Here is a 23,000-nt window from a genome sequence, read left to right on the forward strand (position 1 = left end):
GCCGCGCAGAACTACGACTCCCAGCGGCCTCCGCGTTGGGCGTTTCTGCCAGTGTGTTTCCCCCCACCCGCACGCCCACACCAGAGACACGGAGACGCAGGCGTTGTTTCCATTTATTGTGCGCGGAGGCGGCCCGGATGCCCAACATTGGACCCGGCGCGCACTGCTGGGAAAGACACGCGCGGGGCACAGGGCCGCGCCCGGTGCAGCTCCCGCCCCTGCGCGGCGCAGCAGGCCCAGCCCGTCGCTCCGAGCCTCGCGGCCCTGGGCCTGGGACACGGGCGCGGCCCCGGCCCCGCCCGCGCGGCACGCAGTGTTCACGGCCTGGGCCCGGCCCGCTCAATAGCTACAGGAGACGGCGGGAGGGCGCGTGGGGGAGGGCAGTCCGATAAGGTGCACGTTAAAATAACAAAAACCAAGAACGAGAGCAGGCCCGAGCCCCGGGGAAGGCGGCTGCACCCTGCTGCTGCTCGGGCGCGAGGGTCGTCATCCTGTAACAGCTACAGCTCTGCCACGGCCGCGTGTTGGCACTTCGGCGCGCCGCGGGCACGGGCGCTCTGCAGGGCACGGCCCCTCACAGCACTTCTGCAGGCAGGAGAGAGGGCGTGTTAGGAGGGGGCACGTGCAGCATTTCCCACCCGCCCCCAGCGCCTGGAGAGCCCCTGGCTCCTCGGGGCCTGGCTGAGAAGCTGCAGGCAGCACCGGACTGCCTAGAGGCTGCCAGGCCCTGTGGCTCCCACGGCTTTCCCCAGGACCTCCCTCCATCCTGAAGCTGATGCCAGCCTGCCCAAAGGGGAAGCAGGCCAGCCCCTCACCTGTGACCTGGGGGGGTGAGACGACAGCCTTCTTGAGGAAGGGCTCAGTGTCCCCAAAGGGGATGAGGGGGTCCCCACTGCTGCTGTGGTGTGCCAGCTCCACCACACCTGGCCCTGCTGCCTTGGCGTGGATCCCATTCTCATGCTTGCTGGGCTGCACGCCGTTCACCAGGGCTACGGAGGTGGCTGTGGTCTTTGTGAGGGGGCTGTGGGAGACGCAGGCGGGCTGTGAAACACCTTAGCAGGCCCATGCTCCATGCCTGGTGGAGCACGGAGCTACCACAACCTCCCCCTGTGCCCCGCGACCCAGCACATACCTGGGCGGCAGTCCCGCAGGGGCAGTTTCCTGCCGCACATCTGGGCTCTCTATATTTGGCGCCTCCTTCTCAGGCAGCTCCTCCTCTTTGGCCAGCAGCCCCAGCCGCTTCTCACAGCCTGGAGAAGAGGGCAGGGGGGTGTCAGCCCCCAGGCCAGAGCAGGGTAGAGGGGAGCAGGCCCGGACTAGGAGTGATCAAGCCCAGCACTTTGTACCATCCCTGCCCCCTCCCCACCACGTGCACTGGCAGAGTAGGGCTGGGGGCCCAGACAGACCACAGGGGTGAGGCTGGGGTCCTGCCAGGCCATGTGTGTATCCGATGGTCCTGGCAGGCTGGGGGGCAGGGAAAGCCTCGGGCTCACCTGAGCCGGTGTCACCCTCCTGCCTGGCTTCTTTCCCATTCACCATTTTCTTGTCTTCTGTCTTCTGTAAAAAGGATGGAGAGCAATGGGCTGCCTGCTTCGCAGGCCAGGGTAAGCCCCGCTCCTGCAGACTCTGCCACAGCAGCAGCCTGGGCCCCGCTCCAAGTAGGGAACAGGCACAACCAGTGCCCAGATCCCTTACAGATAGGGGTGCGGACTGGGACCACCATCACCCCAAGCACAGACCCTGCTGGGGATGCCCCTGCTCACCCCACAGTACAGGGCAGGGGTGTCCCACCTCTCCTGGAGCTGCCCCACTGCTGCCCTGTGAGACCCACCTTGGTGTCAGCCGTGTCAGACTTGCGCGTCCTCTTCATGATCTCTTCCAGCCGCTGCAGGAGGGACAGACTGAGTCACTCGAGCTGGGAGCCCGAGCAGTGCCAGAGGTGCAGCCAGCCCAGCTTGGGTCTGCCTAGGGGGCCGAGGTCTTCCCTGGACTGGATCTCTGGGATGTCCCCTGTTGGCAGCTCATGGCCCCAAGCCAGAGACCCCTCTGTCCCAGCCCAGGCTGCCCCTGCCCCTCTGGAAACATGCCCCCTGCCCTTCCTCTGCCTCACACCACATCACATCGGTCTCCCAGGGCTCTACCCCTTCCCCACCCCAGGCCTGAAGTCTCAGACCCTGCTTGTGCTCCCTACAACACACGCCCTTGCTGGAGCCACTCCTCCTGCAGCCCGCTTCATTTCCCACCTTCTTCCTCTCCAGCCGCTCCTGCTCCTCTCTCTGGAAGTGCTTCTCCCTCTCCAGCCGCTGTTTCTCCGCCTCCTCCCGGGCCCGGGCCTCGGCTTCTTCCCTCTGCAGGGGTTAGGGATTAATGCCATGGTGGGGCCAAGCCAGGCAGAACCATGCCCTGCGGGCTGGGGAGGGCAGCTTCACAGGCAAGCACTACGGGTTGCAGGCACCATGTGGCAGGGTGGGGGACTTGCCCCAACCCTGGAGGGGGGACAGCACACAGTGCCACACCAGCAGGTGGGGACAGCAGGGTCCAGGGAGGCCCCTGTAGTGTGGGTAGGCATGGCTGGGTCCCAGGCTGCATGCAGCAAAGCCCTGCTGCAGCAGCCCTAGGGCACGCCTCTGCTCGTGCTCCCTGCCCCAGGCAGACAGCTGGCAGGGCCCTGGGGCTGAAGCAGAGTCAGTATGGCTCCTCGGCACAGTGGCAGGGGCAGCTCTGGCCCGGCTCCCCCTCCACAGCACTTGACTGCACTTTGTCCTCTCCCGAGTGGCCCCTGGCTGTGCCTGAGCCCACCTGCTTCTGGAGCCGCTGCATCTCCTCCTGCTCGGCCTGTGCCCTCTCCTGCGCCTCGCGCTCCTCCTGCTGCTGTCGTTCCTCATCCTGTCGCCGGCGCTCCTCCTCCTGCCGGCGTGCCTCTGCTGCCCGCCGTGCCCGCTCTTCAGCCACCCGGCGCGCCTGCTCCTCCGCTTCGCGCCTGTGGCACAAGGACCCTCAGCATCCGGGATGGCCAGGGAGTCCGGTCGGCCCTGCCCGCCTGCTGCACCCCTAGCCCAGGGCAGGGTCCTGGGCCTGATCCCACGGCTGCGCCAACCTCGCTGGCCCAGGGGCTGCGAGGCCAAACATGTTCCTAGCCAGCTGTGTGGGGGGCCAGGTGTGCTGGGGGCACCTACTGGCCAGATGAACGCTGCCTCCCCCCTCCCATTAGGACTCACCGCTCCCGCTCCTCCTGCTCCTGACGCTCCTGCTCCTCGCGTTCCCGCTGCTCACGGGCTTGCCGGCGTTTCTCCGACAGCAGGCGGGCAGCTTCCTCGCGGTCTGTGGTGCCCGCTGTGGGCCGGCCTGATGGTGTAGCAGGGGCAGGTGGCGGGCTGGGGGCGCCCGAGGGGACTGCGGCACCTGCATAATGCATAAAGCCTCACAGAGCAAGTTCAGGGTGCCCTCACCCCTCCAGAGGGAGGACCCAAGTGTCCTAGGTCCTCCTGGCCCTCCTCCCCCATCCCCACACCCTCCCATGCTGCAGAGGGAACCAAGGAGCCTTGGCTCCTTCTGGCCCTGTGACCCCATCCCCACCCCAGACCAGACCCGGTGTGGGGCACGTGGTGTGCGCAACCGGATGAGGCCCCTGGGGTAGGTGTACGCTCTCAGACCTGGGGGCTCCTCTGTGGCCCTGGGAGTCTTGGGGGCATCAGTTGGGGCGGGGGATGCAGTGTCCTTCTCCTCCTCCTTCCTCCCTCGCTCCTTCCGCTCCTCCTTGATCCTAGCCCGCACCTTGGGAGAGGCGTGGGTGCTGCGGGGCAGCGGGGGCCTGTTGGGTGAGCCGAGTGCGGGGCTGGGGGACGCCGGCCGGGCCTTGGGGGTGGCAGGTGATGAGGGCCGGTTCTTTGGACTGTGAAGGGAACAGAGCAAGGATGTGATGGGCAAACCATGGGACCTGCCCCCACGCTGCAGCCTGGACATTGGGTGGCCTCACCCCCTGGCCTGGGAAGCCAGAGCCCAAGCCAGACCCAGCCCCCGGCCCCCAGGTCACAGTCCTGGGATGCCTGGCATGCCCCACCGCAGGGCTCACAGCTCCCCAGTGCAGAGAGGCTTATGGCCCGGGCTCTGACCTGCTCTCAGCTGTGGGCAGGAGCTTGGGCTGGCCTCCGGGCAGGGACTGGCGCTTCTTGAGGCTGCGCTCACGGGACAGGGCGCTGCGCTCCTTGGCATTTTCCCGCTCCTTGTCTTTCTTCTCCTTCCTCTTCTGCATGAGGCAGGGAGGAAGCATCTGGGTCAGAGCCCGGGGACGGGCAAACGAAGTTGCAGCAGCAGCGCTGATGCCAGCACAGGGGGCGTGTGACCCAGCAGGGTGGGGAAACCAAGGCATGGAGCCCCGCCTGGAGCTGGGATGGGCTCCAGCACCAGTGGCTCTCACGTTGGACTGGGGCGGTGGCAGGCAGAGCCAGTGGATGCTGACTGGAGACCAGGTGGCCAGTGCCTTTCACTCGCAAGCACCCTGGCAGCAGCTGGGGTCAGTGCTGTGATCGACTCCCACTGGGCACATGTTCTGGCCAGTGCCAGGCAGGCGAAGCTCCCCAGGGACCAGCACAGGACTGAGCCCCTGGAGGGGCCATCTGTCAGCTGCTTTCCTGCCACGCTGCCATGCAGGGCGGGGAGCACTCACCGGCAAGGACTCAGCTCTCCGGCGCGGCGTTACATCAGGGCTGCCGGCTGCCCCCTTCCGGCGCTCCCAGCACCGGTGCTGCATGCGGTGGTTGTTGCAGGGGCTGAGGGGGCTGGCAGAGGTGGAGCGGGGGCACACGGGCACTCCTGTGGGGAGAGAGTAGTGGGCAGGGTCCCTGTGAAGATCGGGGCCTGGCAGGACTTGGACCACTGGCAGCAGGGCCCTGGCTGTGAGAGCAGCCCTGCAGAGCCAGGAGGCACTGCCCCAGGCGAGCAAGGACAGGCCAGGCTAGGCCCAGCCCCAGCCCCAGCCCCAGGGCAGCCACCCTGATCCTGCCTGAGCCACAGGAATAAGTGGGCGGCGTGGGGGGCAGGGGGTCTCAAGACAGTGGGGGACAGGCTGCAGAGAGATGGGGCAGTTTGATGCAAGGCCTTTCTGGCTGCATGCAACTGCCCCAGTGCCCATCCCTACTGACACGGACCGCAAGAGACCCAACATCTTCTGGAGATGGCAGAAAACCCAGCACCACTGCCCTGGATCAGTCCTGGGTGTAAGGGGGCTATGCCCAGTGTCCACCCCTGCTCCTGCCCACAGTGGTCACCCCCAATCCCTGAGGCTTGGGAGCTACAGGCCACTCCCCAAACCTCGGCTCAGGGCCTGATGGCTCCGGTCCTGCCCCAGCCTCAGCCCCTGTGGCCCAGCTCACCCTGTTCCTTGCCATTCCCAGCCAGTGTCACGGCGCTGCGGCTGCGGGCCAGAAAGGAAAGTGTGGGTGTCATGAGCCGGTCCACGATGCTGCTCTCCCAGGGACTCAGCTGCAAGCTTCTGTCTGGAAGGAGAGACAACACAGTTTTTAATCTGTCTCTGCACGCAAGCACCCTCCCTCATCCCCACATCCATGCTGGCACTGGCCTGGCCCATCATCACAGGGCTCTCTTGCCTCTGCCTCTGCCCCAGCTCCCCACACCCCCAAGGGTCCAGCAGGCCTGGGACAGGGACTGGAGCAGGCTCTGTGAAAGCCCTTCCAGGGCAGGCGGTGACAGGAGGCTTCATATGGGCAGGTCAGGTCCAGCCACGCAGGCGAGGGTCAGGCGCAGTGCTGCAGGAGACGGCGTCCCTACCCTGCCTCCTCTGGAGCAGAGCTCTCCACCCCAGAGCTTGCACGCAACAGTGACTGCAGTCGGAGCTCAGGGCTGCCCACCTGCACCCTGGGTGACGTAGCACACGCCCATATGGGCAGGCGCACGCACATATGAACATACATGTGAACACATGACCTCCCCCGAGGCAGACACATACATGTATGCACGTGAGGACACACATGCCCACATAACCATGCCCAGGCCCACACAGGTGCCCACACGTGTAGATGCATGCACTGTTCTGACCTGTGCGTGCCCGTGAGCCACAGCCCTCATCAATAAAGGATGCAGACGGATGCAGCTCCCTGAAAGCTGCCACAGAAAAGTTGGCTCCCTGGGGTCTCTGTCGACGCTCGAGCCAGCACCTGCTACACCAGGCAAGGGGCTTGTCCCCTTGGCAGGGCAGGACCTGCCCCAGCCCCATGGCTCACAGTGCCCTGGCTGCCTGGGGGACAGTGGCTTCAGTGTCCTGGAAGGCTTAGTTGAGCCCTGGCTGGGGAGTAGGCAGAGGGCCTCAAGTTGCACTCCTAGCCCCAGCCACCTCTGCTGGCCTTGCCCCAGGGCAAACACCGGTGGTGGCCCAGCTGCATGGGCTGGCAGGGCAGCACAGTGGCAGATGTGGTTCCAGATGGCTCCCCTACCTGGGCCCTGCCCCTTGCCAGGCTCGGCCTCAGCCAGAGGCTCCCAGGAGGCTCAGTCTCCCTGACTAGTCTTGGCGATGTGGCGAGAGCAGGACAAGCAGAGTGGGCACAAGACGCAGGACGGAGCCCCCGAGGGGACGCAGGACAGGGCAGAGCCCCATGCCTGGCATGCGCAACCCCCAGCTCCCAGGGCAGGGGTGCCATGGTGACCCCCATGGCACAGGGAGGGGAAGGGTCCTGCTGGAGGCCAGGGGTTCAGCTCTCCTCCCTGCGCTGCCCCCCACCCTGGATTGAGCCTGGATGTCCTGGCCTCCAGGAGCTCAGCTCGCTCTGCCCTGTCAAGGCCAAGCCACATCCCACAGGGGCCCGGCCCCCCCACCCAGTCACCCCTGCTTCATCAGCTGCTCACATTATTTATACCCGGGAAGGATGTGCAGGCGGCCGGCACCTGTCACCAGGCAACCGAGAAACACAACAGCGGCTCCGGCGCTTATAAATAGGCTCTGGCTCAGCGACTGCAGTGCGAGGCTGCGGGGCGCCAGCCAGGGGCTCTACACATGGCCCCAGCACCGAGACACCTGGCAGGGTGGGCAGGAGGCGGTGGCCCCAGGCACCGCAGGGAGCGGGGGGTGGGTGTGTTCTGCTCAGACGGGTCCAGGGTTGGCGCTGCCGTGGGGAGCTGGAGCACCGGGTGTCCCACCCTGTCCCTCGGGCACCACTGCGGCTGCAGGGGACAGTGCTGAGCCCGCTGTCCCATGTCCCCACCCTACACCCCCCGAGTGCCTGGAGGGGCACCTGGTGCCCCCTGTGCCAGTGGAGGCATTGTGAGCCCCACATTGCTCCCAGCTCCAAGGGGCGCCAGGCAGAACCGAGGAGCCCTCGACACCCAGACCCCGGCGGGCTTTGACGCACACCCCACCAATTCCAGCTCCCTTGTGTCCCAGCAGCCAGCGCCACAGCCCTGGCCAGTGTGCCCACCATAGCAGGGGGCTCTGGCCAGGGCTGTGTCTGTCTGAGGGAGCTGGTGCCTAAGCCTCAGCGCCCATAAGCCCAGACAAGTCGCGCGGACACCTGCACTGTGCCAGGTCCGGGATCGCAGCACTTGCCTGCACCACCCCCGTGTCCTGTGCCCGGCTGAGGTTCTCCTCGCCCCCCAGACTACAGCAACCACTGGGGCTCCAAGGCCCTGCCAGAGCCAACATAGATCTGGCAGGCGGGGGGCCAGGCCCAGTGCCCAGCACGCCAGGAATGCCCACAGCTCCCAGCTCCCCCTGCAAGAGAACACCGTGGCGGCTCTTCACTGTGCGGGTGGCACAGCAAGACGGGGTGGGGGCGTGGAGGGGTGCTCAGGCATTCCCTGGCGCTCCTGGGGCACTGTCTGGTGCTGGGGTTGCCCCCCCCAGCGGCCTGTGCCACGGGCCCCGTGCACTGCCGGGAGGCGACAGCGTCTTACTTCTACTGGGAGAGTTCCAGAGGGTGGCAGAGGACTTGGACAGCCGCTTGTTGATTATAGAGTCCACATGTTTGGGGAGGTTTACGGCTGACACCGAGCACCGGCTCGCACCTGAGGGAGGCAAAAGACACATGGGGTTAAGGTGACGGTGGCAGGCGCTGGGCCCCCGGCATGCAGCATGCAGCATGGGGCTCCCATTGGGCCTAGGCCAGCATGCAGCTGCCATGGGGCTAAGGGCGAGGCCTGCTGCGCGCCCGCAGCAGGGATGATACAGAGGACACAGAGTGCTGGGCCCCGATGGGGGCAACTCACACAGGGATGGCCTCAGGGGCATCCCTTGGCGACACGGACCAGAGAGGAGGTGCCTGCAGAAGGAGAGCAGCTCTACACAGCACCAGCGCTGGCATTCGACTCCCTACCTTGGGAGGCAAGGTGAGGCCTGGTCCTGCTGTTGCTGCTGCTTGGGACCAAGAGGGCCCCACAGCTCAGCACCTGGGCCCCACAAATGACTGCCCAGGGTAGCTGAGGAATTTCTCCTGCCAGGGCCCCGCCTCTGCCCAGTAGCACCCCAGCCTGTAAGCCCACCATGCCCCCCATAGTACAGCAAGGGGGCATCTCTGCTGAGGCCACCTGCACCCATCTCTGCACAGGTGCCTGGGAGCTGAGGGCATGATCCTCCTGTGAGGCCAGGGTCCCCATGGGTCCCTGCAGGTAGGTTAGGAGGAGCAACTGGGGCTCCCAGGCAGCTCACAGCTGGAAAATGGTCTCTCAGTCAGACAGCAAAAGGACTTTCCTCCCAGGCTAGCTATGGCCATGACTGGCAGCAGCTGCTGATCTGGGACACCTGCAAGACCCCTTGCAGAGCAGGCCCAGGGGCTCCCTCACACCAGATGACGGCAAAACCACGACAGCACCCCAGCCAGCTCACTGCAAGCCAGGCAGGGCAGCTGCCAGAACCCAGGGAACGGGCAGGGGCAGGATCAATGTGTAGCCCAGCACCTGCGCATCACCGATGGCTCCCAGCAGGAAGCTGCCCATGTCTCTGCAGCCCACGGTCTGCCCATTCCTGCCACAGCAGGATCCCTCAGTCACATCCACAGCTCCACACGTCGCTGGCCCTGGGCTGCAGTGACCCACACACACACGGCCCTTCCAGCTGCGGCGCGTCCCCCGCACAACCAACACAGAGGAGCTCGGCGGCACCCATGCCTAGAGCCACAAACTGCCTGGCTTCCTTGAGGCCTAGGCAGGCCGCTGCAGCCACTGCTGCGCGGAGATACTGGGGGCATGTTGGAGTCTGTGGAGGGTAAGCTGCACCTAGGAACCCCCATTCTCTCCCTGCACCCAGCATGTGCCGAGCCCCTCCATCCCCTGGGTCAGGGCCTCCAAGAGCCAACCTCCGCAACAAAGCCCAGGGCTGAGGGAGGTGCTACCAGCTTGGGCAATGCCAGCCCAGCTGCAGCAAAGGGGACAGAAGCAGGAGCCTCCCTAGTGCTCCTGCCTACAGGCCCAGAGCCCACAGGGTCCTTCCCACAGCATCTTCCTAGCAGGCACCTGTGCCCCTTGGCTCCAGAGATCAGCACTGCTGCAGCCAGTTCCCAGGGCCCCAGGTGCTGGCCACATGCCCTAAACCCCACAATGCGTCTGTGCACGTGCAGCTACCCTCACAACCAGGGCAACACAGTTGCAGCTGCTCAGCCTGAGGGACCCGGGCATGCTGGCCCCATCTGGAAAGCTGCATGCTACCAGCTCATGCTAGACACTGGTACCGAGACAGCCACTGAAGCAAGGGCACGCTCCAGCTCTGCTGGCCATGGGTGCCCAAGGGAGGGGCTGCAGGATGGCTTGTATCAGCCCCGCAGCGATGTCCCCATGCTGCCCCAGTAGAGAGCAACCAGGTTCCCACGCTCGGAGCCCGCTGCCAGGAGGACAAAACCACACAAAAACACCTGTGTCAGGAGCCTGACCCTAAGCCTCACTCCTGCTCAGCCCTGCTCCAGCCTCACCGAAAACACAAGCACTCTCAGGTCTGAGCCGGGCTGGGTAGGTGAACCCAGCAGCCAGTGCCCTGCCCTGGCTTCTGAAGACCCCAGACCCTTTGGTCCCCTGTACCCTCATGCAGCAGGGCCAGGCTGGCCACTCCTGCCCGTGCAAACCCCACTCACCATCCTTGTGTGCGGGGGAGCCATGGTGCAGTGCGCCGGCCCATGACCACCGCTGCTGCCGGATTTCAGCCCAGGTCTTCTTGGCTGAGCGCTGGATGGCGGCTTCATAGCGCTCCTGCCAGAGGGTGAGAGGGACCAGGCATGAGGCCTGGAGCTGCCTGCAGCCCACAGCCCCACCTGCACCTAGGGGTCAGGGACCAGCCTGGCAAGATCAGCCCAAGGGCCTTGGCACTGAGCCTGGTGCTGTGGCCTGGGACAGCTCTGCCTAAAGCAGGACAGGGAGCACTGCCCCCAGCCTGGCTGGGGACATGAGCATGGTGTGGGGGCTGGTGCAGGAGCCCAGCAGGGCGGTGGGGCTGAGACAGCTGCCCGTGGGGCAGGGTCGTGCCACTGGGGACATGCCCAACACACCTGCCAGCAGTAGGGTCTGCCCACACAGCCTGTCTGTCTGTCTGCCCACCTGCCTGTGCCCACCCCCCTGCCCACCTTGTTCTTCTCCAGCTTCTGGCGCTGGCGCTCCTCCAGCACGGCACGGCGCTGCTCTGCCTTCAGGCGCTGCTCCTCTAGCCGCTTCCGCCGGTCCTCCAGCTGCTTCTCCCGCAGCACCTTGGCTTTCTCCTCCTTCTCTAGCCACAGGACCCGCTTGGCAGCTGGGGAGAGCAGGACCACCAGGGAATGGGTCACCTCGCTCCCCAGGAGCACCGGCCGGTGGCTCCAGCTGCCCCCTCTACTTCATTGACACCAGCCCCTGCTCGCCCCAGTGCCCCCCACACTCCCAAGCTGCAGACTCAGCACCACTGGGCAGGCGCTGCTCGGTCTGCAGCAGGGCACATCTCCCGCCCCAGCCTTCCCCCTCCTTGGCGCCTGCTCCCAGGAGGTGGACGGAGCCCTGTCTGTGGGGGCCAATGGCATGGGCTGGTGTGGCGGGGGGGGCCATGCTCCTGGCAGCACCCTGCTCACAGAGCCTGCCCAGGGAGCAGGGCCTGGGGAAGTCGGGCCAGGCCAAACCAAGCAGAGTGCACGGCTTGGGAAGGCCAGGCTGAGCTGGGCCTGGCCGGGGCAGGACTGTCTGTGGGGGGGCTGGGTTGACCTAAGCACAACCAGCAGCAGCCCCCAGCCCCACCCCCAGGTCTGTAAGGGGGGTGGGGGGCAGAGGCACCCACAGCAATGGCTCTGAAGCCAGGGGAGGAGTTTGGGGCCAGGACAAAAGGGAGCCTGGGAGCCGGCCTGGAAAGAGCATTCAGGGAAACAATGGAGGAATGAGGGTGGAAAGAGCAGGACAAGGAGGCCACTGTGCAGGGAGGGGGCCAGGAGTGCAGCAGGGCCTCTTGCCTGCTCCTCCAGGCCCGTCAGCCTGCAGAACCCCAGGGTCCCTGGGCAGGGCAGGAGCCCAGCAGGCCACTGGCAAGCGGGCTGTCATTTGCCCCCATCCCCCCCGGGGCTACCGCCCTCAGAGCCTCCCAATGGGACTCGGGGCAACCTGCCAGGAAGTGATAAGTGCCCCCCACAGCTTCCTCTCGCAGGGCCCAGCCTGAGCTCCCCAAGAGTACCAGGACCCAGTGGCCCTGCCAGCCTGACCCACTCCTCACCCAGGTACTTGGCTCGCTCCTCACGACGCTCCTTCGCCTGCCGGTGCCGCACCTGGGCTTTCTGAACATCTGGGTAGGGAAAAGAGTGGAAACCAGCTCAAAGCCGTGCTCTGGACGGCCCTGCCAACCCTGGCACTGGCCCTGTCCCTGCCCCTGTGCCATGGCCCTGCTCCGTGTGCAGCTCCCGCCCTGCCCAGCAGGTCTGCTCTGCTGCCCACTGGGCAGGTGAGTCCACACACCTGGGGCAAGCTCCAAGGCACCCATCAGGGCCAGGCCCTGTCCTGGCAGCCTCAGCTCCCAGGTGGAGTGGCTCTGCATACACAGGGAGGTCCAGGGCTCCCTGGCGCATGCACATGCTCCCATCCCAGGTCCCCCTGGAAAGCAGGGGCCAGCACCTAGAACTGCAAGGTTGATGCCCTGGTCAGGCAGAGCCTAGCCAGCCACTGCAGGCCTTGGTGTACCCCAGGGGATCTCACAGCTAGCATGGGCCAACCCAGCCGGGTCAGCCAGGCCTGGCCCGGCACTAGCTGGAGGCTGGCCAAACAAACAGTGCAATGGGGGCAGAGGAGAACCCCCAGGCCCAGACCGGCCCCACTGTGGGATGTGCACGCACCTTGCCTGGGCCGGGGGCTGGCAACCACTGTGGCCGGAGGCAGAGAAGTGGCAGCAGCAGCAGGAGGAGGCTGGTCACTTTTTGGAGACACGGGATCTCCCATGGGGGCTGTCACGGCCGGGGAGTGTGGGGTGCCTCTGGGAGGGCTCTCGGCTTGGGGAGCGGTCCCCTCTGCAACCAGGGGGGCACTGGCAGGGGCAGGCTCCTTACTGCCGGGGGAGCACGTCTGCCCTGGGCCAGGTGCTGGAGCAGCTGTGAGGGCAGGAGCAGGCTGGTCGATCGTGGCAGGCAGCATTTCTCCTGGGGGGGTCCCAGTGGCAGGGGGGTGCTGGTTACTGCGAGGGGGGAGGCTCCCAGTGCCTAGGGGTGTGAGCGCAGCACAGGTCTGGTCGCTCTGTGCCAGGTGGGGACTGGCAGGGGTGCAGGGCTGGTTGCTCTCGGGGCTCACGACGTCTTTAGCTGGGGTCCTGGCTTCAGCTGCAAAACAAGCAGAAGAGAAGGTCACACATGGCTGGAGAGCCCTGGGCAACCAGAGGGCACCAGGCAGCAGTCCCCCCATCCCAGCACTCAGGACTGCTCAATGGCAGGGGCAGGGGCCCCCGAGGGCTGCATGTACCAGGCTGCAGCCAGAGATTGCCTGAGCCCTGAAACAGGAACCGATACTGAAAGCTGCTCAACTCCAAACTCCCTAGGAAGAGGGTTAGCTGAGCCACCCACGCTCAGCCCCCATCCTGCACTCCCAGGCCTGGGCCACAGGCCACGGTGGGTGAAAGTCCATGGTCACCCCAGGGGCGGTGGGGGGAAGGTCAGAGCAAAGAGGCTGCTTAGCGGGGGCAAGAGGGGCAGTGAATCTGTGAGAACAAGACAGCCCCACCCCTGATCCTGGGCCCAGCCTGTCTCCTACCCCAGCCCCGGCAGTGTGCCCAGAGCAGACGCATCTGCAGCAGAGGAAGAGGCCTCTGGCTCAGGCAGCAGCAACCTCAGGGGCAGCAGGTCCATGGGGGAGTTGGTAGGGCGAGCGGCTCCAGGATCCTGGCCCCTGATGGGGCTGCCAGATGGTCCCCAGCCCCAGGTAGCCCGGGCAGGGGTGGCCACCATGGGAGAGAGCCCGAGCATGGGGGCTCAGTCCTGGGGTCTCTGCCCCGGGGAGCCTGCATGTGCAGTTGAGACGATGATGGTCAGAGATGGATTAGATGGAGACAGTGTGGCTGGGGCGGACACAGTGATCTCTCAAGACCCTTCCAGCTCTGCCCTCTGGTGACGGGGCGAGGGTGGGAGCAGCTGCTGGCCACAGTGGGCCCAGATCTCAGTGGGGCTGGGGTGGAGAGCATGGTACACGATCCACAGCCAAAGTGCTGGGGGCTTCAGACCAGGTTGCAGGGGGGCCCAGAGCGACTGGTCAGGTACAGGCACCACTGAGCCCATGTCCCACCTTGCCCCGAGCCCCTGCCCTGCAGCACAACGGCAGAGCCCCACAGTGCAGGCAAACAACAGCCCATGCCCCTGCGGTCTCCCCCAGGCCCAGGTGCCAGGCACAGCGCACGCCCCACACAATGCACAGAGCGCCCGCCCGGCCAACCAGCGCCACCAGCCACTGGGGACTGGGCAACAGGGCACAAAGCCGCCCTTCTTCCTGCAGCAGCCAGCTGCAGCCTTTGCTTCCAGGTGCAGGGAGATGCGCCTCAGATAAAGCTGCCCCCAAAAAGCACGGGGCCCAGGGTGGAGCTCCTGGGTGGCAAGGGGCAGGGCGAGCCACAGCGGCAGGAGCAGGCACCCCCTCAGCACCTGTCACAACAGGGCATGCGACTGCCTCCTGGAACGTGCCAGCTGCCCCCCGCCCCCACCCTGCGGGGGGATCAGGCTCCGCAGGCTCCCTGACATCACCCAGCCCAGCTCCTCCCTCCCCAGCAGCCCGCGGAGCCTGCACAGCAATTAACTAATGCCGCAAGAATGCGCCTGGGCCTGCGACGAGGCAGCGAGCTGCAGCCCGCCCAGCCCTCCCCCCACACAGCTACGCCGCTCCCCAGGAAGTGAGACACCCGGGCGGGACCGGGCGGGAGCAGACGGAGACGAGGCCCAGGCTTCTCCAGCACCTACGTCAGGGCCAGGGACATGCTTGTGCCTGGGGCAGCCCTGCGCTGGTGGGCCGCAGGCAGCGAGTGAGCACAGCCTGCCTGGTTTGCCGCCTGGGCCTGGGCGCCTGCCCCCACAGCGACCAGTGCTCCTGCATTAGGCGCCTGGCTCCAGCCAGCTGCCAGGGCTCGGCCTGCACAGCACCAAACCCAGGCAGGCAGCGTAGCGCATTCCCTACTCCCAAGGTTGCTCTGGCACCCCCACCCGGAGGGGCCGACATCCTTCCTGCACTCACTGGCCTGGAGCACACTCCCTGCAGAACACCTGTGTGCCCAGCAACATGCTCCCCCCGCCAGGAAACTCCCCTCCACCCACTCCCCACCCTGGGGAGTTTGCATGACCAGCAACAAGAGCCAGAGATGGTCTGTGTGTGGGCGTGTGCATGTCCTCTATCCTTGGGAGCTAAGGAAAAGCAAACCTGAATCGAGTGTTGGCCTAGCCAAGCTGGAGGGGGTGCACACACGCACATGTGTGCACCCTCAACACACATGTGCACGCATGACGACACTGGCTTTCCCCAGCCCAGCTGCGGCACAGGCCCAAGCCAGGCCGTGGATGCATGAGGAGGCAGCAGCAGATCCTGGGTGGGGGGGGCCTGTCTAGGAAGCGGCCCACCCACCCCCAACCATCGCCCTGACGAAAACAAGCAGGGAGCAACCTGGGAAGCCCCGAAGTCTCCTCCCAGGGCTGGAGCTGGAGCCAGAGCAAACCCAGGCTGGGGGGAGCTGGTTGGTTACAGACTCTGAAGTCACAAGGGCCAGACCCAGGACCCTCAGAGCAGGGCTGACCAGCTTCTGTAACCCCTTTAGACACACGCTGGGACTGTGGCCAACATCACAACCCCACCAGACCCTGCTGCAAGCCCTCCAGCTGGAAGGGCTCAGAGCCCTGAATACACAAGGGCTCCCATCCATGGGAATTTCCCCCTCGACTTTCTCACGTAGGTCCCCACACAGCCACGGTGCTGTGCTCCTGGCAGGCCTGGCCTAGGATCCTGCTGACCCCAGCAAGCAGGACGGGCAATGCCACCAGTCCAGGAGGAGCCAGGCACCAAAGGGTTAGGGGAGCAGGGAGCAGCTGTGCAAAGCCAGGAAACCAGGTCCCCGTCCTGAGAAGGGGCCAGTGATGCTAGGGAACCAATATGTGGCAACCCTGCTGCTGCTGTGCGCACAGCAAGAGAAGGCAGCATCCCAGGACCTCTGCAGGGCAGTGTCCTGTGGGGGGGCCACGCTCTCCTGCCATCAAGCCCCGACTTCTGGAACTGTTGCAGGACTAGCAGCACTGACAGGATGCCTGGGGTCTTTGCCTGGCTCCATGTGGCTCTAGCCCCACTCCATGCCCACACGCCAAGGCAGGGCAGGCTGCACTCAGACCCTGAAGCCACTGCGTGTCACTGGCAGTCACCACGGTGGGAACTGTCACCGGGGCAGGGAGGGGGCACTGAGAGTCCCTGGAAGGGGCCCACACCTGCTGAGGTAGCCAGCACCACGGCCAGAAGGCAAAATCCCATTTGCAAAGTGCCCTTGGGTCCAGGGGACACAGAGCAGCACGGGGCAAAGAAGGAGCTTGCTGAGCCCAGGCCTGGAGGCACTGGGCCCATTTGGAGACAGGACTGCAGCAGCACCCACACGGGGAGCTGGGTTGCGTGTGCAGCACAAAGCAGGGCCAAGCTGAGTGCCTGCCAGTGCCCAGGACAGAGGGCCCCCTCAGAGCCACAAAGGCAGTTGCTCGAGGCCTGGGCTCCTGAGCCCAAACCCAGCATCCGCCTGGAAACGGGAGCTGTGTTGGTGAGGGTGCCCTGAGGGCTCCGACGCCCAGAGACGCTGATGCCACTGGCAGAGCCTGTGAGCCCCAATGGCAGCACCAGCCCTGGGCAGGGATGGCCACACAGCCACTCCGGCACCCACCAGGGCCAGCACAGAGGCTGGGAAGCGGCCCCCAAAGGGAGTCTCCAGGCCATGCCAGGGCTGCTGCGGTGGGGTGAACAAAGGCAGCCCCGGCTTCCTGGTATTCTCAGCAGCAGGAAGCAACATCCCCCATCCGAGCCCCGGCACAGCCCAGCATCCGCCCGCCCTGGGAGGCAGCTGCAAGCCCAGTGCTCCCAAGAGCAGGACAGCAGCTGCTGCACCCCCAGGGAGGACTACACCTCGGCTGCTTGGGGCCATAGCGGGGCGGTCAGGAAGGCCAAGGCGGAGATGGGACTGGGACTAGCTACTCAGATCAAGGACAACAAGAAGTCCTTTTTTAAATACATAGGGGGCAAAAAGAAGGTACTGGGTAACGTGGGGCCCCTGCAAGACACGCTAGGAAATCTGGTCGTCACACCAGACAACAAAGCTAACCTATTTAACAATTTCTTTGTCTCTGTTTTCCTAAGCTTGGGACCCCCTCAGGCCCCAGGGGAGGCACACCTAGGCCAGGGGTAAGGGAGGATCTAGTCAGGGAACTTCTGGAGGGACTGGATGTATTTAAATCAGCCGGTCCGGACGACCTCCACCCCCAAGTACTGAGGGAATTGGCTGAGGTCATTGCAGGACCCCTAGCACAGCTGTACGAGCACTCGTGGTGCCCTGGTGTGGGGCCAGAGGACTGGAAGAGGGCCAATGTGGTTCCCACCTTCAAAACGGGGAGGAAGGAGGACCCGGGAACTATAGGCCAGTCAGTCTTACCTCGGCCCTGGGCATGCTTTTTGAGAGAATTATCCTGGTGCATGTCCACGAGGGGCCAGCAGGGGATTTCATGCTTAGGGGCAACCAACACGGGTTCATTAGGGGCAGGTCCTGTCAGACCAACCTGGTGGCCCCCTACGACCAGGTCACCAAATCCCCGGATGCAGGAGTAGCAGTGGACATCGACTTCCTGGACTTTCGGAAGGCCTTTGACACTGTCTCTCACCCCATTCTCGTTAAGAAACTGGGGGCTGTGGTGTCGACACCCACACAGTCAGACGTGTCGCCAACTGGCGGGAGGGCCGCACACAGAGCATGGTGGTGGACGGGTCATGTTCAACCTGGAAGGACGTGGGCAGTGGGGTCCCCCAGGGCTCGGGCCCGCACTGTTCAACATCTTCATCAGCGACTTGGACAAGGGGGTAAAAAGCACCTGTTCAAATTTGCTGATGTCACTAAGATGTGGGGGGATGTGGGCACACTAGAAGGGAGCAATAGGCTGCAATCGGACCTAGACAGGTTACAGGGGTGGGCGGATGAGAACAGAATGGGATTCAACACTGACAAGTGCAAGGTACTGCACCTGGGGAGGAAGAACCAGCACCACACCTACAGGCTGGGGAACTCCCTTCTCGTCAGGGCAGAGGCAGAAAAGGATCTTGGAGTCATCATTGACTCCAAAATGAACATGGGCCGGCAGTGTGGGGACGCGGTCAGGAAGGCCAGCCGCACCTTGTCCTGCATCCACAGATGCATCTCGAGCAGGTCCAGGGAGATGATCCTCCCCCTCCATGCGGCACTGGTCAGGCCGCAGCTGGAGTACTGCGTCCAGTTCTGGCCGCCGCACTTCAGGAGGGATGTGGACAGCATGGAGAGGGTCCAGAGAAGGGACACTCGCATGGTCAGGGGGCAGCAGGGCAGGCCCTATGACGAGAGGCGATGGGACCTGAACCTGTTCAGCCTCCACAAGAAAAGGCTGAGGGGGATCTAGAGGCCTGTTACAAACTAGTCCGAGGGGACCAGCAGGCATTGGGAGAGTCCCTGCTCCTCCAGGCATGACCAGGAGTGACCAGGAATAACAGTCACAAGCTGGCAGAGGGCAGGTTTAGGTTAGACATCAGGAGGCGCGACTTCACGGTCAGGGCGGCTAGGATCTGGAACCAGCTTCCAAGAGAAGTGGTGCTGGCTCCTCCCCTGGGGGTCTTTAAGAGGAGGCTGAACACCTCGCCAGAGTCATTTGACCCCAGTACTCTTCCTACCATGCCAGGGGTCGGACTTGATGATCTGCTCAGGTCCCTTCCAACCCAACCAACTATGAAACAATCCAGGCCCCGCAGGCTGCAGAAGGGCACCGTGGGGCATGGCTGCTGCATAGGGGCAGCAACCCACTGCAGCCAGAGCCATGTGCCCCACCTTCCCCCACACCCTCTGCCTAGCCTCTGCAGCTTGTCCCTTCACTCCTAAGATGCAGGAGATACCTACACCTAGATACCTACACCTCCCCCCCCCAGCCCAGCACAGGCAGCTCCCCGGGCACCACAGGCCCAGCCACCTGGCTCAGAGGGACCGCCCCTGGTGCCAGACAAATGTCTCCAGAGACACAGTCTCTGCCCAGCCTGGGGACAGGGCCAGTGGCTTCAAGGGCAGGAGGATACCTCCCTGCAGATATCTGTGCCTGGGCATGGTGGGGGATAGGCAGGTGGGTGGCTGGGTGGGGGCAGAATTGGGTCCTGGATCATGCCCTGGACCTGCATGGCAGGCTGTCTGGGCAGGCACGCAGTGTGGCAGCAGTGCAAGGGGCCTCTGGGCATCCACATCCCTCCTGCCACAGCAGGGACAGGGAATGCCTGCTTCCAGCCAAACTCAGGGAGGCCGATGCAAAGCCCCAGCAGTGGCACCATGGGCACGGGCTGCCAGGAGTGCTGGGGGGCAGCGGAGAGCCAGGCTGGAGCCAGGCACTGCTAGCTGGACACACAGCTGACCAGACAGACAGGAGCACTGCAACTTCACCAGGTCAGCCCAGCAGAGCTGGGGCCACTGGACAGGGCTGCCAGGGCCACGTGGCTGAACTGGCGCAGCCCCACTCCCATCTGTCCCTGTCACCACCTCTTCCCAGCAGCTGCCCTGAAACCTAACGCCACAATGCATCCAGGCTGCGGGCGGGGGACTCCAGGGAGGTGCGGCTTGCACGCAGGCACACACATGCACACACGTGCTGCCAGCCCCCTCCCTGAGTGCTCATGGGCCTGCCCTCCCCCCCCCCCACTCTTCTGGGACCTGCACCAGTGGGTCCTGCATACTGGGGTAATGCAGCAGGTGGGCAGGGGCACTGTGGAAACCCAAACCCCAGGGCCCCTCCGCCCCCAAGCACAACCAATGTCCAGGCAAGAACAGACATCCTGCCGTGGAGAGCAAATCCGGGCTGGGCTGCTCACAGGGATGCCTGGAGAAGCCCCTCCTGCATGTAGCCCCATCCCCATGGGATGTGCAGCCACCCTACGAGGCTGCGCCTAACAGACTGACCCAGACAGATGGAAGGCGCTCAAGCTGCTCCCTGCAATCTGCACCCATGGGTGGGCAATGGCAGGAGATGGGAGCAGGAGGATGGGGCCAGACTGGGACCCGCCCTGGAGCCCATGTGGGATCCCACAGGAGGGCAGACTGCCAGGAGCCCCCAGTCCATAGTCCAGGCCAGGAAGAGCAGGGCAGAGGCTTTCCTATGCAGTTGCAGCTCCTGGCCAGGCCGGCTTGTTGTGGGCAGCTAGATACTGGTGCGTGAACTGGATGTTGGAGACACATTGCTTGGCTGGCAAGGAGCGGCTGCCAGTGCGGGGGGGGGGGCAGGGAGGGGCTGGTGCTGGGCAAAGGCCCCTCCCCGAGCCACACAGCCCCAGGCCCCTGGCATCAGACCCTACCCCTACCAGCCACCCTGCAGCTCCCTGGCTCCGTGATGAGCATCTGGGCTGTGTCCCAGGCATACCTGACTGCATCCACATACATGTGCGCGCGCACACACACACACACATGCATGCATGCCTACACGTGACATCCTGGGGATTAGGCTGAGCTAATAGCTACTGTATCCTTCACACCTGGGTGACGTTATCGGCGCAGCTCCCAACAGGCGTGCTGGCAGCACACACCCTCTTGCTCATGCACCAGCTCAGCCAGACACACAGGCTGCCGCCTGGAGGGGTCAGGTCCAAGCAGCACAGGCAAGCCAGGCTGCAACAGCACAGGGCAAAACCCCGCATGGCAGCAGGCTCCGGTGCTGACCCCAGCTGGGAGTGAGGCCCTGCTTGCTGCAGGACAATGCCAGGGAGGCCTCTGTGCCCAGGAGCCAAGGGTACCCCTGCCCACGGTTCCTCTCTCCCCAGAGGCATGTTACCGTGGCCCTGGGGGGGGGGGGGAGTGAGTGCTGCTCCTTCCCACTGCTCTTGCTCCACCTGGAAGCAAAACAGCCTCTGATGCTTTCATGGGACACAAAATCCCAGGAGGGCAGTGAGGGCAACTGGCTCCCACCCAGGGACAAGGGCTCAGCACCGTGGCACAGGCAGCAACAAGCCCCCAGAGCGCCAACCCACTCTACCTGGCCCGGCGTGGCGTGGACCAACCCACACAGCAAAGCAGCGTGTGTGGCACAGCACAGTCACTTCGGGGGGGGGGGAACAAGTCCTGTTGAGCGTGCTGTAAACAAGGGGTGCTGGAGTCACGGAGCTGGCTGGGCCGAAAACACCACAGCTGTTTGCAGAGCAAGGGGCTCGGCATCAGCCTGGGGGCGGGGAACAGGCCCAGGGCTCAGTGGGCTCCATAAGGACTCCTGCCCCACCTCAAACACTGCCACAGCGGGCACAGACTGGGCCGGATGAATCACAGCAGCTGTCCCTCCCGCTCCCAGCAGAGGCACGGGGCAGAGGGGGAGGAGGCCGCCTGCCTTCCTCCTCCCCGTCCATCTGCAGGCACAGACGCCCTGCCACCACAATGCTTAGTCACAGCCGTGGGGCCCGGCCTTCCTGGGGCACCAGCAGACCCAGGGCCAAAGAGCACTTGGCTGGGGCCACTCAGGAGCTGGGAGCCAAAACAAACCCCTGGGTCGGCAGGGTCTGCGCTTGCTGGCCACAGCCCAGCCCATGAGCTGCGGAGACAGGGGCAGAGCTCAGTACAGGCCAGCCTGCAACATTTGGCCCAAGCGCAGTCCAGAGCACACACTGCTTGCTCCTTTCACCTCCTGATCTGACCCCACACCCATCAGGGCTGCCCAGCCCTGCCCTGCCGCCCACCCCAAGGGCTCAGTGCCAGCGGGACTCACTCCGGCCTAGGGAAGCACGACAGCAGAGGCCCAAACGTGGCAGAGGCAGTGTGGACCCAGAGCCCCCCTGCACAGACGGGCTGCAGCCCCTGGTGGTGGCGAGGGGGCAGCTGCGGAGGGTGGGAGGACGGGGTTTCGGTGCTGCCCAGGCTGGGGGCTGCCTCTCCCAGAGGGCGACAGCCCAGAACAGAGGCTGGGGCACAGCAGGGATCCCAGGGAGACTCCAGCCTGGACCCAAGCAGGCAGGTGCTTGGGAGGGCGCTGCAGACTGGAGCCAGACTCGGGGCCTGGAAGCCTGGTCAAGGGCAGCACCCACTCGCAGGCCCTTGATGACTGGTTCCCCTAGGCCCCGATTTGTGCTCTGGGGCTCAGAAGCCAAGTCAGCCCCTGCCTGCTCGACCCCCAGCGCTGGGTAGGGGTGTCCAGCCAGTCAGGGCTGCAGCGAGCAGCTGAGCAGGAGGTGCCTGGAAGCAGCCGCTCCCTCGCCCTGACCATCCTGTGCGCCGGCTTCCCCGAGGGGCGCTGGGCCTGCCAGCCACATCCGCCAACCCAGGCGCCAGGGCTGCTGGAGCCCCCCAGGCTGCCGCTCCTCGCAGTGGGCCCCAGCCCGGCATTTTAGGCCCTGGTGGCAAAAGCATCCTCCCCGCAGGCCCGGGCCTGGGCTCGGTGGAGGGCCGGTCTGGCCCAGCGGTGCCCCTCGCTGCCCGCCCCCGCGGCCCGGGATGGGGCTGCCCGGGGCCCGGCCACGCAGCGGCTCCGTCTAAGGGGGCGGGGGGGCGGCAGCTCGCAGCGGGCCCGGTGGAGGGGGGCGATCCCGGGCGGTATTTTTAACCCCACCGCGCCCGGGCAGGGCCCCCGCGCAGGAGCCGAGCTCCGCCCCGGCCCGCCGCGCTCTTGGCCGCACAATGGCCGGGCGGGGCTGACTCCGCTGCGCCTCCGGCCCGGCCCTTGGCGGTTACCTTGCCCCGGCGGCGGCCGCATCCCGACCAGCTCGGGGGCCGCGCGGCGCTGCTCCATGCCGGCCGGCCGGGCCTCTGCGGTCCTGTGTCCGGCGGCCGGAGCCGCCTCAGCCCCGCTGTCGCTGGCTCATCACCGTCCCGCGCCGCGGGGTCCCTCGGGGCGGGCGCGGGCGGCTGGGGCCCGCCCGGCGGCGGCGGCGGCGGGGGTCCCGGGGGCGGCGGCGGCGGCGGCGGCGGCGGCGCGGCGCGGGGCGGGGCGGCGCGGGGCGGGGCGGGGGAGCGCGGCTGCGCCGGGCCAGCAGCAGCTGATGGATGCTGGATGGAGGGATGGAGCGAGGGCGGCGCCAGCGCGGCCGGGCCGGCCCCGGGGCGGGGTGGGAGCGCATGAGGGGCCGCGACCCGCCCCCGGCGCTCGGTCCTGCGCGGCCTGCTGCGTGCCGAGTGCGGGGACGGCGCGGGACAGAGCCCGCGCGCCCGGGGCCGGAGGACCTACAGCCGCCGCCGGCCGGGCTCTCGGCCGCCGCGGGGAGGCAGCAGCGGCGCGGCCGCTGCACGCCCCCGCCCCCAGGCCCTCCCTCCTCTCCGGCCCCGACGGCGTTGCGGCCCCGGCCGGAGCTGCGCGTCCCGGGGCCCCGCGGCCGGCTCGGCCCCCCGCCCCCAG

At 65.8% G+C, this 23,000-nt stretch overlaps 1 protein-coding gene across 2 annotated transcripts; it reads right to left on the minus strand.

Annotated features, from left to right (window-relative positions):
- Window positions 1–100: 100 nt before the first annotated feature.
- On the minus strand, window positions 101–22,892 carry MAP7D1 (MAP7 domain containing 1). Of its 2 annotated transcripts, XM_090056487.1 has the most exons (18): window positions 22,340–22,892; window positions 12,270–12,746; window positions 11,657–11,725; window positions 10,554–10,717; window positions 10,068–10,182; window positions 7,903–8,013; window positions 5,373–5,495; window positions 4,667–4,812; window positions 4,113–4,246; window positions 3,654–3,892; window positions 3,219–3,402; window positions 2,800–2,980; window positions 2,244–2,348; window positions 1,832–1,885; window positions 1,494–1,557; window positions 1,133–1,250; window positions 816–1,021; window positions 101–585 (listed from the first exon to the last, which is right to left on the minus strand). In XM_090056487.1, exons 1-18 carry the CDS (start codon window positions 22,395–22,397, stop codon window positions 575–577), a joined length of 2,559 nt encoding a protein of 852 aa, XP_089912613.1. In that variant the 5' UTR covers window positions 22,398–22,892; the 3' UTR covers window positions 101–574. The 2 variants fall into 2 exon arrangements, with proteins under 2 accessions (XP_089912613.1, XP_089912615.1); XM_090056489.1 differs by lacking the exon at window positions 7,903–8,013.
- Between the last annotated feature and the right edge of the window lie 108 nt (window positions 22,893–23,000).

Source organism: Crocodylus siamensis, chromosome 7 (assembly GCF_052110815.1).
Source record: "Crocodylus siamensis isolate JL-2025a chromosome 7, ASM5211081v1, whole genome shotgun sequence".
NCBI lineage: Eukaryota > Metazoa > Chordata > Crocodylia > Crocodylidae > Crocodylus > Crocodylus siamensis.